The 18672-nt window shown below is 40.8% G+C and overlaps 1 protein-coding gene across 5 annotated transcripts in view; it reads left to right on the top strand.

Annotated features, from left to right (window-relative positions):
• Nucleotides 1-18672, top strand: part of wdr7 (WD repeat domain 7) — a 686509-nt gene that overhangs the window by 31823 nt on the left and 636014 nt on the right. For all 5 annotated transcript variants that reach the window (XM_043675775.2, XM_043675690.2, XM_043675605.2 and 2 more), the window contains 3 exons: nt 5227-5398; nt 12771-12877; nt 16387-16465. In XM_043675775.2, the coding sequence (XP_043531710.1) occupies nt 5240-5398; nt 12771-12877; nt 16387-16465 (345 nt within the window). In that variant the 5' untranslated portion in view covers nt 5227-5239. The remainder of the gene's footprint in view (nt 1-5226; nt 5399-12770; nt 12878-16386; nt 16466-18672) is intronic.

Raw genomic sequence — 18672 nt, 5'->3', positions numbered from 1 at the left:
ACAATATGCAATGCGGATGTTGTTGGCAAAGCCACCATTTAATTGCCCAAGTATATATTTTGATATGGTGAGCTGGTCTTTGGCATGGTGGCATAATTTCAAAGTTTGCCAATGAATACATAGTTTAAGTATAACAAAAAGTGAAGAGGACTGTAGCTGACTATAGAAGGCAAAGGCAGGCTGTTGACTTGAATATACTTATGGCAGATAAAGTTCAATGCAAAGAATTGAAGTTTTGGAAGAGAAAAGGGAAAGAGACACCATAAATTAAATGGAGCAAGTTGAAATGGGACCTTTATCAGGGAGAGCTGGTCCAAGTAAAAATGAAGGAGTTTTGTGTGTGTGTGTGTGTGTGTGTGTGTGTGTGTGTAATAACTAATAGAGCCCTTAATAAAATGTGACAGCTCAAGGGAGGACACTTGATAAAGTTATGCCATTAAAGGTGCTTTGTATTTGCTTATCTGTTAGGATGTGTGCGGAAACAATACAATCTGATCTGATGTACAAGAAAATGTGAAGGTTTCAAGACAAGTTGATTTTCTTGAAAGCATACTTGCACAGGGTCCTGCACTTTATAAATTCCTATGCATTTATTTACAGTAAATCTTAAACTCCGCTAAAATATTGTATCCAATTCTGATCACCAAGCCTTAGCTATGATACCTGAAATTCTTGCAGTCTGGCAAAAGTTGGTGCTTGTGACTGTTGGTTTGTGGAGTGGTGATGTAGTATTTCTCAGGGAGGGAACAGAAAAGTCAGCAGACTGTGAGCCAACTCTGTGGTGATGACGGGTGTCTTTGAGTCGACCATCATCAGAATCGGCGAATTTCTTTTTAAGAGTCATAGAGATATACAGCATGGAAATAGGCCTTTCGGGCCAACTTGTTCATGCTAAATTAATCTAGTCCCATTTGCCAGCATTTGTCCCATTTTCGTCTAAACCCTTCCTATTCATAGACCCATCCAGATGCCTTTTAAATATTATAATTGTACCAGCCTCCACCTCTAGTAACTCATTTCCATACATGCACCACCTTCCGTGTGAAAACGTTGCCCCTTAGGTCCCTCTGAAATCTTCCCCCTCTCACCTTAAACCTGTGCCCTCCAGTTTTGACTCACCCAGCCTGGGAAAAAACCTTAGCGATTCACCTATCCCTGTAGCTGAAACCTTCCAACCCTGGCAACATCCTTGTAAATCTTTTCTGAACCCTTTCAAATTTCACAACATCTTTCCTTTAGCAGGGAGATTAGAATTGAAGGCAATGTTTCATCAGTTACCTAACCAATGTGCTATACCGCTGGAACATGACTTCCCAACTCCTCTACTACTATTACTTCCGAACGATAATACGTGTTGTCTTCCATTCACTTGTTAATATCTACCTGTTTGCTGAATATTTGAAATCTACTACCCTGTATCTGTATCAATTCTTTTTTAGATAATGCTTTCTGGGATGTTTTTTACATGTAAATATATATAAAACAAGCTGTCACTGTATACAGTTATTTGCGTTAACAATCTCAGTACATTTGGACAGGTGTTCATGTATTAATATTTATCACACAATGGACTTCAATTTTAATGTATTATATTTTCTCTTTTTCGTATTTAGCAAATTAACTTGTATTCGCTGTGGATGCTTTTAGCTGGTACCGATCTTAGATTTTCTATTTAACTGCGATGATGTGAAATGTTCCATGCCTAAAGCTAGATCATTAACTGAATGTAGAGATGATGTGAACAGTGGAAATTTGCAGCAACACATTGAGCAGTGATGCCAAGGGCTGTAACTTTACAGTTGTTGAGATGGTGCATGTTGAGGTTGGCACGTTTTTGCAGATTTTGTTTCAAGCTAATACCATATTAAAAGTCCTAATAAAGTAAAAGAAATGTTATATTCTACATGCAAGTGGGTTGAAACTGTAAATAAAGCTTGATAATTAACTGGAACAGTATTTATTGGATTTGATTCAGCTTAGTTGATGGCGATCTGTTTAAAAGGCAGTAAAGAGTGACCTTTTGCTGTGTGTAACTGACAACTGTACAATCAAACCACTCTTAAAAATGCATTTGTTACAGAATTCATCGGCAGACAACACCTGGTTGGAATCAAACATCCGTTGGATCAAAATTTATCTTTAAAGTTTAAATGTTGTGTAGGATGTGTATTGCCATGTGAGACATCTAATGAAATAAGTCACAGAGTTATAAAGCACGGAAGCAGACCGTTCCAACTCACCTGCACCAACCAGCCATCCCAATCTGATCTCGTCCCTTTTCACCAGAATTTGGCCCATATTTCTCTCATCCCTTCCTATTCCTATACCCATCCAAATACCTTCTAAATGTCATAATTGTACCAGCTTTGTGAGAAAAAGTTACCCATACCTCCCTCTCAAATCTTTCCCCTCTCTTCTTTAACCTTTTACCCTCTAGTTTAGACCTGGGCACCTTCGCTATCAGTTCCCTTTGCTCTCACTCCCTCTCTGTCTACAAAATAAAAGCCAGCGTTTTCCAGCTCCTTTGAGTTCTGAACAAGAGTGAGATCACACTCTAGAAATTAACTGTTTCTCTCTCCACACGACTTTCCTGATCTGCTCAGTTCCTCCAGCATACACTTGATGAACTATATTATCAACACTGCAGTTAGAGTCCCGCATGTGCGCGATGAGGCTGGCAGCTCTCTGAATATTATCCTGACGCCTACAAATACTTACTTGAAATTGTTGTACCTAATAAACTATATATTTTAAAACTCTTCATCGATAGCATTTTATTAAACCCATAAGGAATTTTTCAGTTCTGCAGCAGATGTAACCAATTATGATTGTTCTTTATCCATTCTGTTTATCCATTCTTGGAAAAATTAATTTGTTTTAAAAAGTTAAGTTCTGCACAGAAGGATTTGCTTTTGACAAGCACTTATAACTATTGGATGTCTCAAAGCATTTCACTGCTAATATACTTTTTTGTGGAGTGTATTTGCTGTTGTAATGTTGTAATATAAGTATTATGTGCTCAACATGTTTGAGAAACTGGAATGTGATAATGAGATTTCCTTTTGTGATGTTTGCTGAGGAGTTGTCAGTCATCACAGATGCTTGGCCAATACTTTTGATCTGAAAAAGCATAGTCATTGAACTTGATTTGCATTCACAAAATAAAAGTTCTTGAAACCAAATGATGACCTCCTCATTTGCTGAAATTAAGATGGTTAGTCTGACATTTGTTATGCAGAGGGTATGCTACTGAGTAATTTATAGCATTGTGTCACTCCGCACTTCTATAAGGGTTTTTAACTTAGCCCCTGACAGTGGGGGGTTGGCTGTACAGAATCTTGACTTGTCCTGAAATTGTTTCTCATGGACCACTCTCACCATCATAGTTCACAGCTTGCCATACGATAAATGGACTTGATCACAAAAAGTCTGTTTGTGACTTCCTGTGTTTCCCATTCCTTGATTGAGTGCTGGTAGCTGGTATTGAACATGAGTCTAGAAGGCTGAAAAATACCTTCTGTTCATTGGAATTGTGTGGAGAATGCCAAAATCAGAAAACAGCTCAAGTTCAGATTTGCTGTATGAATGGACGTATTGACCAAAAGTATCTATTCCTGATACAGATGGGAGCTTAAAGGTCAGGCAAGGATGTCAGGGCAGGTGCGACAGGAGAGCATGTGTAGGCGAGGGTGTGAGGCACAGACATATACACACCCATCTCCTCTGCCTCATGCATAACATGTAATTGCGTTGAAAACATACTGGGTTACGTCAAAACTTTCAAAGTAATGGATCATTGGAGATTAAAAACTACCAGTTGCAAAATTAAGAAGTGGGCGGCACGGTGGTACAGTGGTTAGCACTGCTGCCTCGCAGCGTCAGAGACCCAGGTTCAATTCCCACCTCAGGCGACTGACTGTGTGGAGTTTGCACGTTCTCCCTGTGTCTGCGTGGGTTTCCTCCGGGTGCTCCGGTTTCCTCCCACAGTCCAAAGATGTGCAGGTCAGGTGAATTGGCCATGCTAACTTGCCCATAGTGTTAGGTAAGGGGTAAATGTAGGGGTATGGGTGGGTTGCACTTTGGCGGGTTGGTGTGGACTTGTTAGGCCGAAGGGCCTGTTTCCACACTGTAAGTAATCTAATCTTAAAAAAAAAGTGCTGATGTAAGGACATTTGGGCAAGAGAAATCACTTAATTTAGGGATTGGAAACATGGGAGAAAATTTCAAGAAAAGGAAATGTGGACTGCAAGACAATAGCCAAGAGTAGGTTTGGAGTCATACATTTTGTTTTTGGCAAGTGTACCACAGACACTAGCCAACAGCAAAAAAAAATGGGTAGTGAAATTGAAACCATTCTTAGTTTGTGGTTACTCTGTTACTAGTTGTAACGAGAAAGGAACTGGGAGAAACTGAACATCTCTAAATGGTGTCCACACAGAACAATACATTTTTTTTTCGTGTTCATGTAATGTTTGGAATAAGTTTACTTTTTCTATTGATTTAAAATAGAAGTACTTGTTTCTTTCAAAGTAAATAGCAACAAGGCACCTTCCAATCACATGGTCACTACCATCTAGAAGTACTAAAGCAGTAGATACATAGAGGGGAAAAAAGCCACCACCTGCAAGTTCTCCTCCAAACCATTCACCATCCCTGACTTAGAAATATATGTCTCATTCATTCATTGTTTCTGGGTCAAAGTCCTTAAGGTCCCTTCCTAACAGCATATTGATCTACAGCAAATGTACTGCAGCTGTTTAAAAAGGCAGGTCACTACCACCTTCTCAGGGGCAACTAGGGATAGCCAACTAATGCTGGCCTAGCCAGTGACAGCCATATCCTGTGAATGAATTTTGAAACCACATACCATATGTCTGCATTTGCCAAATGCTCTAATCTTCTAATAAATGGGGAGTAGACAAGCAGGAATCTGGAAGGACACAACAAGCCAGGCAGCATCAGAAGGTGATGTAGTCAGCATTTCAAGTAAAGTCCTGAAGAAGGGTTATACCTGAAACATTGACTGCTCCATCTCCTGATGCTGCCTAGCTTGCTGTGTTCTTTCAGCCTCCTGCCTGTTTACTTTGGATTTCAACATGTGCAGTTTTTTTGTCTCTAGTCAGTAATGAAGCAATTGCAGGATGTTGTGATTGTGTGCAATAATTGTGCTGTTGCATTTTGATCTAACTATTATTACCCACCTCTTAAATTTTGTTTTTAAAACAGGCCGAAACCAAAAATGGCTGCAAATAGCCTTGTGTTGCCCATAGTACTGTGGGGCCCCAAAGCTCCTACACATTGTATTTCAACATTACTGGTTATGGATGATTTGGCAACCATTGTTACAGGATGTCATGATGGACAGATTTGTCTTTGGGATCTAACTTCAAAATTGGAGGTCAGTTCTTAATAGTGCAAAGTTTTGTTTTTGTTAAGAATGTTACATTACAAGGATGATGTCTTTGGATCACCAAGCCTATACAAGAATTTATCTTTATGTTTAGTAGTTAATTTAAGTCCTCCAATGCATCTCGTCCACATCCTGCACCTCCGCCCTCAGACCCCACCCCTCCAACCGTATTAAGGACAGAACGCCCCTGGTGCTCACCTTCCACCCTACCAACCTTCGCATAAACCAATCATCCGCCAACATTTCCGCCACCTCCAAAAAGACCCCACCACCAGGGATATATTTCCCTCCCCACCCCTTTCTGCCTTCCGCAAAGACCGTTCCCTCCGTGACTACCTGGTCAGGTCCACACCCCCCCTACAACCCACCTTCCCATCCTGGCACCTTCCCCTGCCACCGCAGGAATTGCAAAACCTGCACCCACACCACCTCCCTCACCTCCATGCAAGGCTCTAAAGGAGCCTTCCACATCCATCAAAGTTTTACCTGCACATCCACCAATATTATTTATTGTATCTGTTGCTCCCAATGCGGTCTCCTCGACATGGGGAGACGGGACGCCTCCTAGCAGAGCGCTTTAGGGAACATCTCCGGGACACCTGCACCAATCAACCACACTGTCCTGTGGCCCAACATTTCAACTCCCCCTCCCACTCTGCCGAGGACATGGAGGTCCTGGGCCTCCTTCACCGCCCCTCCCTCACCACCAGACACCTGGGGGAAGAACGCCTCATCTTCCGCCTCGGAACACTTTAACCCCAGGGCATCAATGTGGACTTCAACAGTTTCCTCATTTCCCCTTCCCCAACCTTCCAGCTCAGCACTGTCCCCATGACTTTTCCTACTTGCCTACCTTTTCCAGCTATCCACTCCACCCTCCCCCCTGACCTGTCACCTTCATCCCCTCCCTCACTTACCTATTGTACTCTATGCTACTTTCTCCCCACTCCCACCCTCCTCGAGCTTATCTCTCCACCCTTCAGGCTCTCTGCTGTTATTCCTGATGAAGGGCTTTTGCCCAAAACGTCGATTTTACTGCTCCTCGGATGCTGCCTGAACTGCTGTGCTCTTCCAGCTCCACTAATCCAGAAAGTTAATTTTAAATGAACCTAATTTAAGTACACGGGATTTTCTGTGACAATCCTACAAATAGCAATCAGTGACTTCAACTGACTGTTGCGATGCCTTCATGCTGATAGCCTGTTGTTTCCGGTTTTTTTTGGTCTTCCATTACGACCTTGTCTACATGTAGCCCCTGTTACTTTTCTGTCTACTTTTCTCTGTATTGTCTTTGTTTTTTCTTTTTCTGTGATGCCTTACTAATGGATTTTAAAAAAAAAAGTACCATTCTTGTGTTTAAAGTGCTGATGGTCAGCTAAAATTTGGTCCTTTTTAAATGCTCAGTATTGTATCTTTGTTGTATTGCTGCCAATCACTTCATTTTTAAGCCTGTTTCTATGATTCTGCCTTTCTACTCAGTGATGAGACCAGCAATTCCACCTCAACAACACTATTCGTTTTAATTCTGTCCTAAATCAGCTTTTAAAATTAAACTATTAATTCCAAACGTTACGGCTAAGAAATAAACTAGCATTCTGCCTTTCAGTTTCTCTTTGACAGTTGGTCCTCCCTTAATTGTCTTGGTATTAAACATTATAGAGTCATAGAGATGTACAGCACAGAACGAGACTCTTCGTTCCAACTCGTCCAAGCTGACCAGATCCCAACCCAATCTAGTCCCACCTGCCAGCACCTGACCCATATCCCTCCAAACCCTTCCTATTCATATACCCATCCAAATATCTTGTAAATGTTGCAATTGTACCAGCCTCCACTACTTCCTCTGGCAGCTCCGTCCATCCACGTACCACCTTCTGCGTGAAAAGGTTGCCCCTTAGATGGTGGGCAGCACGGTGGCTCAGTGGTTAGCACTGCTGCTTCACAGTACCTGAGACCCGGGTTCAATTCCTGCCTCAGGCAACTCTCTGTGTGGAGTTTGCACATTCTTCCCGTGTCTGCGTGGGTTTCCTCCGGGTGCTCCGGTTTCCTCCCACAATCCAAAAATGTGCAGGTTAGGTGAATTGGCCATACTAAGTTGCCCGTAGTGTTAGGTGAAGGGGTAAATGTAGGCGAATGGGTCTGGGTGGGTTACGCTTCGGCGGGTCGGTGTGGACTTGTTGGGCCGAAGGGCCTGTTTGCACACTGTAATTGATCTAATCTAATCTAATCTAATCTAATCTAATCTAATCTCTTTATTATCTTTCCCTTCTCACCCTAAACATATGCCCCCTAGTTCTGGACTCCTCCATCCCAGGGAAAAGACTTTGTCTCTTTCTCCTATCCAAACCCGTCATGATTTTATAAACCTCTATAAGGTCACCACTCAGTCTCCAACGCTCCAGGGAAAACAGCCACAGCCTATTCAACCTCTCCCAAGACCTCAAATCCTCCAACCCTAACAACATCCTTGTCAGTCTTTTCTGAACCCTTTCAAGTTTTACAACATCCTTCCGATAGGAAGGAGACCAGAATTGCATTCAATATTCCAACAGTGGGCTTACCCATGTCTTGTACAGCCACAACATTACCTCCCAACTCCTGTACTCAATACTCTGACCAATAAGGGAAAGCATACCAAACACCTTCTTCACTATCCTATCTACCTGCGACTCTACTTTCAAGGAGCTATGAACCTGCACTCCAAGATCTCTTTGTTCAGCAACACTGCCTAGGACCTTACCATTAAGTGTATAAGTCCTGCTAAGATTTGCTTTTCCAAAATGCAGCACCTCACATTTATCTGAATTAAACTCCATCTGCCACTTCTCAGCCCATTGTCCCATCTGGTCAAGATCCCGTTGTAATCTGAGGTAACCCACTTCGCTGTCCACTACACCTCCAATTTGAGTGTAATCTGCAAACTTACTAACTGTACCTCTTATGCTTACATCCAAATCATTTATATAAATGATGAAGAGTAGTGGACCCAGCACCGATCCTTGTGGCACTCCATGGGTCACAAGCCTCCAGTCTGAAAGACAACTCTCCACCACCATCCTGTCTTCTAACTTTGAGCCTGTTCTGTATCCAAATGGCTAGTTCTCTCTGTATTCCATGCGATCTAATCTTGCTAATGAATCTCCCATGGGAACCTAGTCAAATGCCCTACTGAAATCCATATAGATAATGTCTACTGCTCTGCCCTCATCAATTCTCTTTGTTAATTCTTCAAAAAACTCAATCAAGTTTGTGAGACATGATTTCCCATGCACAAAGCCATGTTGACTATCCCGAATCAGTCCTTGCCTTTCCAAATACATGTACATCCTGTCCCTCCAGATTCCCTCCAACAACTTGCCCACCACCAACGTCAAGCTCACTGGTCTGTAGTTCCCTGGCTTGTCCATGCCACTTTCCTTAAACAGTGGCACCACATTAGCAAACCTCCAGTCTTCCGGCACCTCACCAGTGACTATTGGTGTATAAATATCTCAGCAAGAGGCCCAGCAATCGCTTCTCTGGCTTCCAACAGAGTTCTAGGATTTACTTGATCAGGTCCTGGGGGTTTATCTACTTTTATGGCATTTCAAGGCATCCAGCACTTCCTCCTCTGTAATCTGGATATTTTTCAAAATGTCACCATCTATTTGTTTACATTCTATATCTTCCATGTCCTTTTCCACAGTAAATACTGATGCACAGTAAAAGAATAGCAATCTTGAGTTAAATTATTAGCATTTTCCCATTCCCAGTTAGCAAATGATGGATGAAATAATTAAATGGTATTAAATGGTTTTAAATTGATGCAGTATGAAGTTGGAAAAGACAATTTCCCTCATCATCTAGCCGTTGTTAGCACTACCTACTTTAAATGAGAGCTTAATAGCGGGAGGTAGAAATGTTGTGTAATCAGATCAGGCATGATTTTACTGAATGATGGAGCAGGCTGGAGGACCTAAGTGGCCTTACTCTTAATCCATCTGTTTGCCCGAATGTTCTTTTCCCTCCCCAATAAGCTTGATATGGTTTACAAAGTAACGGGTGTAATGACGTGTCATGACTTGGATTGCAGAGCCAACTCATTTTCACCTATGGATGATCCCTATTAGCTTTTCCTTCTCCCTTTATCCCGAGCTGACTTTCTTTCCCTCAAATCCATATCCACTATTGTGTACTTCTCACCTCCATGATGCACAACCACATGTACATACATTCACTGCTCATCAGCATGTCTCCCACCCTTTCCTAACGATTAAGGAGTTCTAAGAAAGGGTCACTGGACCTGAAATGTTAGTTCTGCTTTAAGTCCGCATGTGCTGCCAGACCTACTGAATTTCTCCAGCCATGTCTATTTTTGTTTCAAATTTCCAGCATCCATCCATCTTTGTTTTATTTTATTGTACTAATGAGTATAATATATTGTGTAATCATTGTGCAATCCCAACACATTCTTCTTTCTAACAGGCGACTGACTGTGTGGAGTTTGCACGTTCTCCCCGTGTCTGCGTGGGTTTCCTCCGGGTGCTCCGGTTTCCTCCCACAGTCCAAAAGATGTGCAGGGTCAGGTGAATTGGCCATGCTAAATTGCCCGTAGTGTTAGGTAAGGGGTAAATGTAGGGGTATGGGTGGGTTTCGCTTCGGCGGGTTGGTGTGGACTTGTTGGGCCGAAGGGCCTATTTCCACACTGTAATGTAATCTAATGTAATCTAAAAAAAAACATGCCGACAGACTCTTTGAAGAAAAAATCAAAATAAATATTAGTCAAGTTAATTTGGCCAAGGCTTTTTGAAATTTGTTTGTGCCTTTTCAATTGTTTAAAGTTAATATTATGCAAGAAAGGCAATAGTGTAAATCACCTTATCCAATTAGTACAGCTGCCTTGATGTTTTGTGACTTACAAAGAGTTGGTGCCTGGGCCTGTTAAAATTTTACCAGCTATTATATGTTAAATTGGAGATTGGAAAGGAATGGCACAATATATTTGAGACCCAGGAGAACATTAAAACTAGGCAGTAACTTCAAATGCAGTTACTCAGTCCAACACTCAGATGCAGAATATTCAGAGATGTGGCACCCCATTCTAAGCAAGCAAAAGCGGTATTGCGCTGGATTGGTCTCGCTCGGACTTAAAAGTATTGTGTGCACTTCTACTTTGTATTATAGATTGAAACTGAACTTGCCACAGAAAATTAATGCTTGACCATTTCAGTCTGAGTACTGTCCCACACATCTTCCTCTTACCCAATCTGCCTTCTCCCCTGCCTCACATATCTCCTTTGAACTTGCCCCTCTCAGCTTAAACCTATGCCCTCTAATATTTGATATTTCCACCTTGGGAAAAAGACTGCGGCTATCAACCCTATCCATGTCTCTCAAATCTTACATTTTTCTTTTAGGTCACCTCTCAGCTTTGATGCTGCAGCAAAAAAAATCCAAGTTTGTCCAACCTCTCCTTATAACCAATACACTCCTATCCAGGCAACATCCTGGTAAACCTCACTTGCACCCTCTCCAAGGTCTCCATGTTCTTTCTCGAACAAAAAAGACAGTCTCAGAATAAGGACAGGCCATTTAGTACTGTGAAGAGAAGGAATCTCTTCACTTGGAGGGTAGTGAATCTTTGGAATTTTCTTCTTCTTGTGGGGAGAGAGTGCTGCAAAGTCTTAGTTATTAAGAATGTATAAGATGGAGATGAATGGGTATCTAAATATTGAAAACATCCAAGTATTGATTGTGCAGAAAAATGTTTTTCAAATAGCTACTCACTCTCTATTGTAATATTTCCTTAATGCCAAATTGATTGAAACCAGCAGGTATAAATCTGACATCTTGCTTTCTATTTATGTCCAATATAATTGACCTACTTTGTTTGGCTCATTGCTGTACTTGTTCTCTTGACTCCTGTTTGAAAAATACTTTTGTTTGAATTATAAGGAGAGACTGGATAGGTTGAGACATTTTTTCCCTGGTGTGTAGGCGGCTGAGGGCTGACCTGATTAGGCTTATAAAATCACAAGGGGAATAGATAAGGTGAATAGCCAAGATCTTTTCCCCAGGGTAGGGGACTCTAAAACTAGAGGGGAAAGATTTAAAAAGGACCTGAGTGGTTAACTTTTTTCACACAGAAGGTGCTTCATATAAGGAAATGAGCTGCCAGAGGAAGTGGTAGAGGCTGGTACATTTACAACATTTAAAAGACATTTGGACAGGTACAAGGATAAGAAAGGTTTCGAGAGATATTGACCAAACGCAGGCAAATGGGACTGGTCCAGTTTAGGAGATTTGTTCGGCATGGATGAGTTGGGCTGAAGGTCCTGTTTCCGAGTTGTATAACTCTATGACTCTAGGAGATCAACCAGGCTCTCACTGATTGATGGAAAGGGCCAAAGACCTGAATGGGCTAGTCCTGCTCATTTTTTTATGTTCATATGTTGTTATTTTATTCCCTTTCTCTACTTCTGCCCTGTCTCTTCTCATATCCCACTGATATCTTCCTCCATTCTTGTTCATTTTGTAGAGACTTGTTTCAAGTATGAAATGATTTCGTAGACAATCAGGTCAATTTCATTGTTTTGTTTTTTTTAGAGCTTAGAAATACAGCGACCAGGTTGTTTCTATCTAATTAACTAAAATAGTTTTATTAAACGACATTTTAAAAGTAAAAGACACGGGCGGCACGGTGGCACAGTGCTGCCTCACAGTGCTAGAGACCCGGGTTCAATTCCTGCCTCAGGCGACTGACTGTATGGAGTTTGCACGTTCTCCCCGTGTCTGCGTGGGTTTCCTTCGGGTGCTCCGGTTTACTCCCACAGTCCAAAAATGTGCAGGTTAGGTGAATTGGCCATGCTAAATTGCCCGTAGTGTTAGGCGAAGGGGTAAATGTAGGGGAATGGGTCTGGGTGGGTTGCGCTTCGGCGGGTTGGTGTGGACTTGTTGGGCTGAAGGGCCTGTTTCCACACTGTAAGTAAGTAAAAAATTACCAGAAGGGTAATATAAATATTATAAATTTTGTAAGTCAAGTTTTTCTTAAAGTAGAATAATGCGGTTCAGATAACATTTGAAGAACAGGGTGAAAGAGTGGCAAAGAGGTTATTTGTTTGAGTTCATTTATAATGAAGCCCAAGTTATTTTAATTCATGGAAAGTAAAAGTTCTTAGTTTGGAAAAACAGCTTAAACTTTGTTAGAAGTTTAATTTAAATTATTTTACTTAGTTTACATTTTATGAACTTTATCATCAAACATATTGACTGTTAATGGAGTTGACAAATACCCAAAACATGTCTATAACAAAGAACAACTTATTGACTGTTGCAGAAATTATGCACTAAACCACTTCTTTTACGTTGTATGTACAACTAGATCATTCCTCGGGCCTTGCTGTTTGGCCACACCGCATCTATCACTTGTCTTTCTAAAGCTAGTGCCAGCAGTGATAGACAATACATCGTCAGTGCATCTGAAAGTGGGTGAGTAAGGTTAAAAAAAAATGGGAACTGTAATGTTTGTGATACATTCTGTATAATAACAATTCCCTTATGAAATCCTGTCTTTGATCCATTAGTTATTTTTAGTAAGCATATTCAATAATAGTTGACAATTAGTAAAATAATTTAATACTAGAAGATCAAAATGGGTAAGGAAAACACAGAAAACTGGATGCATTTTATTAAAAAATTTTCAAGATCCTTTGGTTTATATTGTGCTGGAAAATGATTTGCTTTGAAGGAAAATGTGCAGGTTCTGTGATAATTTAAAGTTCATAAATTTGAAACTTGAAAGATTTAGTTAACTGCTGTTAGGATGCGTACACTTGTGCACTTTAATTTTAAAAGGTTCCACAGTGTTCAGTTAAGATAGCTTCAATAATCTGTTGATTTATGAACTTCTGTTAAAATAAGCACCATGCATTCATTTTAAAACGAAAGCCTATCAGTACAGTGCCATCTTGCATGGGAAAACAATGTTTTCAGTTTTATACAAGAGGATAACATGCTCATTGACAAAACTTGTGTTCTGAAAGGACTAGGGACAATATCATTTTGACATTTATAATCACTTTTTTAAAATGTTGATTTTATTCAAATGTAGCTGGTTTTCTAATTGTTGAAGATTTTTTTTGCCCTGGAGAGAGTAGAGATGAATATCGAATAAAATTCTGGTGTTCAGGAACTAAATAAGATTCAGAAAAGAGAATCAAAAATAGTGCTATAGAAGTTTTCAAGATTCCAAAGAAACTGATGTAACTTGTGCAACCAGATTTTTCACACTGTCAAGGTTTCAGAACAGAAAATATCAGTTTTTTAAAAAAATAATGATACCTAAGTCTCTTACTTTTATACAGAATTGGCTTGGTCATTAACAGAGGGTGCTTCTCTGACTGTAGGGCTGTGACAGTGATGTTCCACGAGACTGGGACCTATGTTAATTGTAATATATATAAATAATTTGGATGAAACTGTAGGTTGTCTGGTTAATAAGTTTCAGACGACACAGTAGTTGGTGGAATTGCAGATAGTGAGGAGGTTGTCAAAGGATATACCAGGATCTAGATCAGTTAGAAAGTTGGGTGGAGAAATCGCAGACGGAGTTTAATCCAGACAAGTGTGGGGGGATGCATTTTGGGAGGTCACATGCAAAAAAAGTTTTACAAATAATGGCAGAAACCTTACGAGCATTGATTTGCAGAAAGATCTTGGGGTGGAAGTCCATAGTTCCCTAAAATGAGACACAGGTGGAAAAGATGGTAACAAAGTTGTAAGGAATGTTTGCCTTCAACAGTTGGGGCATTGAGTATAAAAGTTGATCAGTCATTTTGAGGCTGTGTAAAACTTTAATTAGGTCACATTTGGAGTATTGTGTGGAGTACTGGTTGCCTCACTATAGGAAGATTGTGGAGACTTTGAAGAGGGTGTGAAAGAGATTTACTGAGATGTTGCCTGGATTGAAGTGTATCAGCTAGAAAGAGAGGTTAGATAAACAAGAGCATCGAAGGTTGAGGGACAACCTGATTAAAAATGTATAAAATTATGAGAGGCATCGATAGGGTGGATAGTTGTAGTTGTTTTTTGCCAGGATGGCAAATTATTGTGGCAAATTAGTAATGTCAATTATTAATGGACATAGGTTTAAGGTGAGGTGTGGAAAGGTTCAAGGAAATGCAAGGGCAAGTTTTTTTTACACAGAGGATGGTAGGTACCTGGAATGCACTGCCAGGAGAGGACCGGAGCAACATTTGAGAGACATTTAGATAGATACATGAGTGGGCAGGAAATAGAGGGATATGGACCATATGCAGGCAGATGGAACTAATTTAAGATAATCTGTTGTTGAGAAAATGCTAAGGAGGAAATAGCAGGATGTTTAGAAAAGCTAAATGCTATCAAATATAGTTAGCATAGTTTTGTGAAAGGGAAATCACTTTTGACAAATTTGCTGACATTCTTTGAGGGTATAGCAATGGATATATATAAAAGGGAGCTGGGTTATGTAGTGCATTTGGACTTCCAGAAGCCATTGTGTAGAGTGCCTAATAAAAGGATGTTACATTGGATGGGAGCTCTCACTATTGGGAATATTAGCATGGATTGAGGATTGATTAACATACAGAAGATAGAGTCAAGATTAATAGGTTTTTGTTGGATTAAAAGACCGAACTGGTGGACTCAAACAAGGATCAGTCCTAGGGCTTCAATTATTTTCCATGTATATTAGGGATTTGGAGGAGAAGGGGCAGAGTGTAATGTCTCCAAGTTTGATAAGCTGCAGGTGGTTGGGCAAGTCGTGATGAGGACATAAAGAATCTACAAGGAATATAGACAGGTTGACTGAGTGGGCAGAAACTTGGTGGATGGAGTTTAATGTCATAAAGTATGAGCTCACCCACTTTGGAAAGAATCACCAGCAATCTATTATTTAAAGGAGAGAGATTCTTAAAAGTGTACACCACAAAGGGATCTGGGTATTATTGTGCATGAAATATGAACATTAGCATGCAGGTGCAGCAAATAATGAAGAACGGAAATGAAATTTTGGCCTTTTATTGTTACAGGGTTGGAGTTTAAAAATGGGAAAGTCTTGTTACAACTGCACAGGATGTCAGTGAGATCGCAAGTAGAGGACAGTGTATGGTTTTGGTGCCGGTATTCAAAGAAGTACATCCTGGCATTGGAAGCAGTTGAAAATTGAATCATTAGGCTGATTTTTGGGATGACGGAATTGATTTATCAAGAACGCCAAAACAGATAAGGCCTTTGTTCACTAGAGTCTAGAATAAGGGATGAACTTAATGAAGCAAACAAGATTTTTGATGGAGCTTAAGGTAGATGTTGAGAAGATGTTTTCACTAATGGGGAGTCTTAAACTGGGCAGACGTAGTTACATAACAGGACACTCATTTAAAGCAGATATGCAAAGGAATTTCTTCTCTGAGAGCAGTGAGTGGAGGTGAGATCACTGAAAGTATTTAAAAAGGAGGTACATTAGTTTTTAAAATATTGTCCCTTTGATGACTGTGCTGCACGAAAGAGGAATTGAGGCCGGAGGCAGATCAGTCATGATCTATGGAATAGTAGAGCAACTTAAGGGGAGAAATGTCTGACTCCAGCTCCTCCCCCTTGCACTTTTATGACAAAACTTCAATATTTTCTGTGTGAGGCTGGTGGAGAAGAACAATCAGACTAATTCTGTCTATACCTATTTTGGGAGTGTAAACCTCAGGCCTTTCTAAATCAATTCAGTTGAAACGATTGACTATATGAAGAGTATCTAATGGCTTCATCATCATATATATATCTTGGTCAAATCACCTTAATGCCTGCATTTACATTCAAGGTTTCCATGCATGGTTTTATCTTAGAAACTCAAATAATTAACCAAGACTTTTCCCTGTTGGTGTATGTTCTGCATTCCACAAGTCCTTTATAATTAAATGTACCACATCTAAACATACTGCTCATAAAAAAAAAATTTCTTGCAGAGAAATGTGTCTTTGGGATGTGAATGATGGACGATGCATCGAATTTACTAAACTGGCATGCACTCATACTGGCATTCAAGTGAGTAGAATGATATTGACGGATCCCAATAAACCTGTTTTGAAAATGTCTTGAATGTGAAGTAGTTGTCTCTTATTTATATGTTTTATGCTGCAATGAAACATAATCTGTTCCCTCAATGTAAAATTAATTACATTGCTTTAAATTCAGTTATTGTATGATTTGGGGGTGTAAATGGCATAAACCGTTCAGGAGCAATGTCTTCTGTACAAAGGTTTAACAGCATGAATATAATACCATTCATAGAGTCGTACAGCATGGAAACAGACCCTTTGGTCCAACTCATCCGCGTTGACCAGACATCCCAATCTAATCTAATTTAATCTAATCCCATCCCAGCATTTGGCCCATATCCCTCTAAATCCTTCCTATTCTGATACCCATCCAGATACCTTTTTAAAATGTTGTAATTGTATGCGCCTCCACCAGCTCCTCTGGCAGCTCATACTATGCATGTGCCACCTTCTGTATGAAAACATTATCCCTTGGGTCCTTTTTAAATCTTTGCCCTCTCATCTTAAACCTATGCCCTCTAGTTTTGGACTACCCCATCCTTTGGAGGAAAAAGGACCTTGGCTATTCACCCTATCCATGCCCCTCGTGATTTTGTAAACCTCTATAAGGTCAGCCCTCAGTCTCCAATAGTCCAGGGAAAAACGCCCCAGCCTATTTGGCCTCTCCCTATAGCTCGAGCCCTCCAATCCAGGCAACCTGCTTGTAAATTTGTTTTAATGCACCTTCTCCTATGGAACATCATCTTACAGAGGGGCAACCAGAATTGTACGCAGTATTCTAAAAGTGACCTCACCAATATCCTCTACAGCCACAACATGACATCCGAACTCCTATACTCAATGTTCCGACCAATGAAGCCAAGCATGACAAAAACTGCCTTCACCACCAGGTTTACCTGTGATACCACTTCCAAGGAACTATGCACCTGCATCCCCAGGTGTCTTGTTTGGCAGCACTCCTGAGTCCCCTACCATTAACTGTATAAATCCTGCCCTTAACAAAATGCAAACCCTCTCATTTTTATAAATTAAACTCCTTCTGAGGCCCATTGGTCCATCTGATTAAGGTCCCACGGTCCTGTTGTACTCTGAGATAATCATCTTCTCTGTCTACTACACCACCTATTTTGGTGTCATCCTATGTTCTCCTATGTTCTCATTCAAATTATTAATATAAATGCTGAAAAACATTGGACCCAGCAGCAATCCTTGCAACACACAACTGGTCACAAACCTCCAGTCTGAAAAGCAGCCCTGTACCCCCACCCTCTGTCTCCTACCTTCAAGCCTGTTTTGTATCCAATTGGCCAGTTCCCCTGGATCCTATGTGATACAATCTTAATAACTAGTCTACCATGCATAACCTTGTTGAATGCCTTGCCTTCATCACTCAGCTTTGTCAACACTTCAAAAACTCAATCAGATTAGTGAGACATGATTTCCCACGCGCAAAGACATGTTTGCTATCCCTTATCAGTCCTTGTTTTTCCAAATGCATGTAAATCTTATCTCTGAGTCCCCTCCAACAATTTGGCCACCATGGAAGTAAGGCTCACTGGTCTATAATTACTTGACTTTTCTTTACAGCCTTTCTTAAACAATGGCACCACATTAGCTGACCTCCAGTCTTCCGGCACTTCGTCCGTGGCAGTCATGATAGAGATATCTCAGCAAGGGGCCCAGCAGCCTCCTCCCTAGCTTGTCACAAAGTTCTGGGAAACACCTGGTCAGCCCCAAGGGATTTATCCACCTTTATGCATTTTAAGACCTAGTCTGTGCACTTGATTCCCTTAAGAATATTAAGAATATTGAGAATGTAAATCCTGCAATCTTTTCGAAATTTTAAATTGTTAACATTAAAAAAATTACTAGGAGAAAGTGAGGACTGGAGAGTCACAGTGGAAAAATGTGGTGCTGGAAAAGCACAGTAGGTCAGGCAGCATTGAAGGAGCAGGAGAATCAATGTTTTGGGCATCAGGAATCAGTTGGGGGTGGGGGAGAAGGGGGCTGAGAGATAAATGGGGGTGTGTGGCTGGGGGGGCTAAGGTAAGCTGGGAAGGCAATAGGTAAATGCAGGTAGAGGTGATGGTGATAGGTTGGTGGGGAGGGGGGAGCGGTTAGGTAGGAAGGAAGGCGGTGCCAAGTTGGAGGGTTGGGGAAGGGAGATTGGGAAATTAGTGAAGTTGATGTTGA

Source organism: Chiloscyllium plagiosum, unplaced genomic scaffold (assembly GCF_037043375.1).
Source record: "Chiloscyllium plagiosum isolate Xiang-an unplaced genomic scaffold, Cpla_swu_hap1 HiC_scaffold_1, whole genome shotgun sequence".
Classification (NCBI taxonomy): domain Eukaryota; kingdom Metazoa; phylum Chordata; class Chondrichthyes; order Orectolobiformes; family Hemiscylliidae; genus Chiloscyllium; species Chiloscyllium plagiosum.
Note: the sequence above shows the minus strand (reverse complement) of the source record. Positions and strands in the feature narration are given on the sequence as shown.